Below are 5,106 nucleotides of genomic sequence, written 5' to 3'. Positions count from 1 at the left end.
TCAGATGTTCTTCTTATTTTATTAGCAAATAAGTTTTATTTTATTAGCAAATAACACATCACATATGTTCACGATCACACTTTACTAAGGATTTAGTAGAGAGAAAAGATGAGATGTTAGCAATGTTCAATGGGAATTTTTATTTTCTCATTTTCTGCCCTTCTGCTGTAAACCACATTACCCTATTACTTTTCCTCCCATTTATTACAGATTAGTCAGTGACTGGGCATGAACTGGACGATGATTCAGTATTCTTTAGAAATTAGTGACCTTCATAAATTTAATTTTTTTCTTGGGTTGTCTTGGACCCCATATTCAATTTTGTCATATATACTTAAAACCCAAGACTAGTTGTATGGTTTATCTCTTAAATGAAATCTGAAAGTGGTTGTAATTCATGAGAAAAAAAGCTTCCCTAAGCAAAACCACTTATAATATGCACCCATATGTACAAAATATGGCCTCTTCAACTTCAAACGGAATTTTCACTTATTTGCCCTAGTGTTCCTCCAAGGTAATTTTTAAGTTCAAATGGTCAAGCATATAAATAAAAATGTTCCTTGAAAGCCCAAGCTTTGAAATTATATAAAATAGATTAATTATGTTAATTATATACATTATATATTCTATATCATTGGTTTTGTATGTAAATTTGTATACTTATATTAAGTATAAGTATAAATGTAAAATAGAAAAAGTTATCAAGGGCGCCTGGGTGGCTCAGTGGGTTAAGCCGCTGCCTTCGGCTCAGGTCATGATCTCAGGGTCCTGGGATCGAGTCCCGCATCCGGCTCTCTGCTCAGCAGGGAGCCTGCTTCCTCCTCTCTCTCTCTGCCTGCCTCTCTGCCTACTTGTGATCTGTCTCTGTCAAATAAATAAATAAAATCTTTAAAAAAAAAAAAAAGAAAGAAAAAGTTATCAAGTGGGGCGCTTGAGTGGCTCAGATGATTAAGCATCTGCCTTCGGCTCAGGTCAGATCTCCAGGTCCTGGATCCAGCCCCAGGGCAGGCTCCCAGCTCAGCAGGGAGTCTCATTCTCCCACTGCCACTGCCTCCCACCATGCCTGTGCTCTGTCTCCCTCCCTTTCAAATGAATACATAAAATCTTTAAAAAAAAAATTATCAAATGGTTAAGTAAAGCTATTGAGAGTAAAAACACTCCTTGAAGACCCTAGCTTTGAAATTATATAATCCATGTAATTAATATAACTAGATTAATATAATTTAATATATAAATTACACATAATTATTTAAGTATATGTAATTTAAAATATAAAGCATATGTATATAATATAAATGATATTAATTTATATAATTAAAAGTTATATAAATATAAAATGTAAAAAGTTATCAAATGATTAAAGCTGTTGAAAACAAAATATGTGGTAATGCTTTATAACTTGCAAAGGACTATAATACACGTAAAATACTATCTTTTGAATGTTATTTCTTTATTAACCAAATTATTTTGTAGTGAAGGGGCATTTCCCTTACAAGAGGAAAATGAAAGAAAATAAACAAGAGGGATTTTAAGGAAAAAATTTTTCCCTTAATTTACTGTGATAATTTTCACTGGTAAGATAAGAATTAGCTGCAGACCATCACTTTTTTACCCCCAAGCTACTGTCATGTACCAGAATTTCACCAGAAATTATGTAAAGATTTATTTGAACTAATGGAGTCACTAGATCAAATTAAACTTTTCTGAGGAGTCACATTATTTTGCAGAAATAGACAAAAAGCCAAAGCCAGTTTTCATTCATCTTCAAGGGAGTACCTCACAGCGCTCTAGGTCAGTCTATCCCAGTTGCCACAAGACTTGATTTTCGATATTATCGAAAGATTTTTAAATTAATGTCTGAGATTTCTGTTTGAATACAATAAGGAGTTATCTTTATTTTGAAATCTTTACAGCTTTTTAGATTTTTTGGCATACTCTTAACCTTGCATGCTGTCGGTTGCCAGTCACTTGATTTCGACATAATAGTCCAGGGCCACACTCGCAGCGCTGGAAGATTTCTGGAGCTTGAGCCGTATCTTTCTGTCCTCTCCTAGAGCACACCTGTCCCTCCAGGAGGACTGGCTTGCAAATTTTAGTCCAGAAATGACGAGCACAGCAAAGTCCAGCTCCGCAGTCAAAAGTTCGAAGACATCTTTCTCCCTCTTGTCCTGTAACAAGATTCGTGTGGGCTGTCACAATAAATGGGGCAAAGTGCCATGTGGGGGGCTTGTAGCTGGGATGAAGGTGTAGGATCTAGAGCCACAAAGTAAAAATAAAAGCAGAACGCAGGTCTCCCAGAGCTAGCTCTTATGCCAAAAGTAGAGGACATGGGAATTTTAGCCCTACCTAATAGAATTTGTTTTATAAAGTTCAAACAATTTCAGAGAAAGATGAGATTTCCAGGGGTGCCTGGGTGGCTCAGTGGGGTAAGCCTCTGCCTTTGGCTCAGGTCATGATCTCAGGGTCCTGGGATCAAGCCTGGAATCTGGCTCTCTGCTCAGCTGGGGGCCTGTTTCCCCTGCCCCCTCTGCCTGCCTCTCTGCCTACTTGTGATCTCTCTCTGTCAAATAAATAAAACCTTTAAAAAAGTCATTTGTAAAAAAAGAGAGATGAGGTCTCCAGTATTGAGGAATGAAATCAATACCCTCATCAGTGTTTTATTAAATGGGATTTATATGGACACAGACCATGACTCATAAAGGGGCTGCTTAGCCTTGGAGACACAGACTGGCCAATCCACTGCCTTCAAATATTCCAGTTATTTTATGTCCAAGATAGGAATTAGCTTCATCTTAGTGAAGTTTGTATTTTAAGAATAAAAAGTTGATTCATCAACTTTCGTTTCTCTTTTATTTTATATCCTGAGGACTTAGGGAAACCTCCATTTATTAAATTACAGACTATAAAAACATATGTGTGTAAAATTCACTTAAAGATTTTCCTGCCAACTAGTTCATGATTATGGCTAGTCCCCTGGCCTCTTCAGTGGCTGACTGCCTTATGCTACTCCCTACATGATCTTTCAAGCCATGGAAGGAGAGAGATTAGAAACAGGACATAATCCCTCTGTGTCTCTGGAGTGGGGAGGAATCAAATCAGGTTCAGTCTATCCTTGAAAGCCGAGGGGGGAAAATGTTTTTCTTTTCTTTTCTTTTTAAGAATTTTATTTATCTATCTGAGAGAGCACAAGCACAAACAAGAGGAGGGGTAAAGGGAGGAGAAGCAGGCTTCCTGCTGAGCAGTGGCTCTGATCCCAGGACCCATGGACTGAAGGCAGATGCTTAACAGACTGAGCCACCCAAGTGCCCCAGGAAATGCTTTTCTCTTACAAAAAAGAAAAAGAAAAAGGTGCTAGAATGCTCCTCTTACCCTTACTGCCTTGTGGTTTCTTAATATTTGGCTTCCTTTTGGGTTTGTTTTCCTGAATTGGATGCTCAGTCGTTGCTTTCGTGTCTGCATCATCTTGCGCATTGATCTGCCTCTCCAGTATTGGGGCGGCATCCTCCATTGTCGTGCAAACATCTGAGGGACAACCAGGTGTGGTTGGAATTATTAACTTCAAGGATTAGGACCACAGACACGCTGATTATTACACTGTTACATAGTTTGGCAGTACCTCTGCCTTTCGTTTATATATAGCTTGCAAGATTTCTGGGACACATGTACTAAATATTTACATGCACATACGGCAAAGAAAGCAGTTAAGTAGTGGAATCCAAGTGAAAACAAAAGAATTTGAAAGATCCCCTCTTGACCCCTTCCTTTAAAATCATTATCTCTAAGTTGTTGACAAAAATTATCGCCAGGAAATAAACTATTTTATTGCATTAAGAAAAGGCAGCTGCATGAATGACTTCAAGCGTGAATCCAGGAGACCTTTGGAGAGTGTCCATCTTGGAATATTCTAGCCTACGACACTCATATGCTATCTTCAATAGAAAACCACTGTTCCTTGGGGCAACACCATCCTGCAGGGGTTTACAATAGCTTACCGTTCACGCAGAGCGTCCCAGGGCAGCACACAGCGTGACGGTGGCACCTCCTTCGTAACCCACGACAAGTAGCACAGAATGGCTTCTCATCTTGTGGTTTGAGGCAGAATTTTCTAGAACTGCAGTCCTTGTCAGACAGGCACTGTGAACCCTGTAAGGAAAAACTTGTCACGGGGCTGAGGAACCCAACAAGGTGGAAGAGGACTTTGAATTCAAAGTGGGAGATGGACGAAGCCGCATCATAGTGGCGCCTCGCATGTGGTGAAAGGCCTTTGGCGGCGCCGAAATTTTTCGATAGAATTGGTTTTCTCCCACAAAGGGGAAATCAAATCTCCGATGAATAAACCTATGTGCTGCAAAGGTTGCATTCGAAAAAATCGTCCTACTTTTAAAACTCGGGATTTCATTGCTTTGTGCCCTTTTGACAATGGAAGAAAGATGCCTTCTGATATGTGTTTTAGGGATGGTGAGATTGTTGGTCTACATCCAGAACCTCGAGAAGCTGAGCTACAGGTTGAGTACCTGTAATGTTGGTGTTTGTGCCATTCCCATTTGATGTTTTTCTTCTAGGGAGTCCCATCCCTTTGCCAACTGCCCCTCAGTGAGCCTCACGCCCCCCCCCCCACCCCGTGAACTGCCCCCTGCTGCCTTAGGGGCGCTTTACCTTCCGAGCCCCGTGCACATCGGCAGAGTTCTTGATGTTGTTGAAATCCAGAACCAGAGCTCCCAGGGGGGCGCACAACCAGCTGAGCCCCAGCAGGACCACCACTGCCATCCTCTAATCGCCTCTCTGCGCCCTCCAAACTGGGCTGCTCCAACCCCACAAGAGAGCAAAACGGAAACCCCGCAAGGTCGTCTGGAACTGCTTTTCTCCAAGGGGAAGCAGATCTTCGTCTCTGTGAGGTGTGTGAACTCTGAATGAGCAGGTTCCTTCTGGAACTATTTATACCAGATGTGTCTCCTCATCTCTCTCTCCCCCACCCCCCTTCATTTCCTTCCTCCTTACCCCACACAGGCTTCAACAAATCCCTTTAAATCTGTTTGATCAATAGTTCAAAACAAGGATTCAAGAGAGAGAGAGAAGGGGCAGGGCCTTGGTGGCTTCTCCTTCAGG

General features: G+C 40.9%; 1 protein-coding gene across 1 annotated transcript; it reads right to left on the bottom strand.

The window, feature by feature from the left end:
- Positions 1–1,917: 1,917 nt before the first annotated feature.
- Positions 1,918–4,767, bottom strand: DKK4 (dickkopf WNT signaling pathway inhibitor 4). The gene is made up of 4 exons (XM_044268186.1): positions 4,657–4,767; positions 3,993–4,143; positions 3,370–3,522; positions 1,918–2,168 (listed from the first exon to the last, which is right to left on the bottom strand). Exons 1-4 carry the CDS (start codon positions 4,765–4,767, stop codon positions 1,918–1,920), a joined length of 666 nt encoding a protein of 221 aa, XP_044124121.1.
- Between the last annotated feature and the right edge of the window lie 339 nt (positions 4,768–5,106).

This window comes from Neovison vison, chromosome 11 (assembly GCF_020171115.1).
Source record: "Neovison vison isolate M4711 chromosome 11, ASM_NN_V1, whole genome shotgun sequence".
NCBI classification, from domain to species: domain Eukaryota; kingdom Metazoa; phylum Chordata; class Mammalia; order Carnivora; family Mustelidae; genus Neogale; species Neogale vison.
Note: the sequence above shows the minus strand (reverse complement) of the source record. Positions and strands in the feature narration are given on the sequence as shown.

What these genes read in the sequence shown, in the direction of transcription:
- DKK4 (XM_044268186.1), bottom strand. Translation starts at nt 4,767, where the DNA reads ATGGCAGTGGTGGTCCTGCTGGGGCTCAGCTGGTTGTGCGCCCCCCTG. An exon ending in ATGTGCACGGGGCTCGGAAG is followed by an intron (nt 4,144 to 4,656) that starts GTAAAGCGCCCC and finishes TTTTCCTTACAG; the next exon opens with GGTTCACAGTGCCTGTCTGA. An exon ending in GAAACCACAAGGCAGTAAGG is followed by an intron (nt 2,169 to 3,369) that starts GTAAGAGGAGCA and finishes ATCTTGTTACAG; the next exon opens with GACAAGAGGGAGAAAGATGT.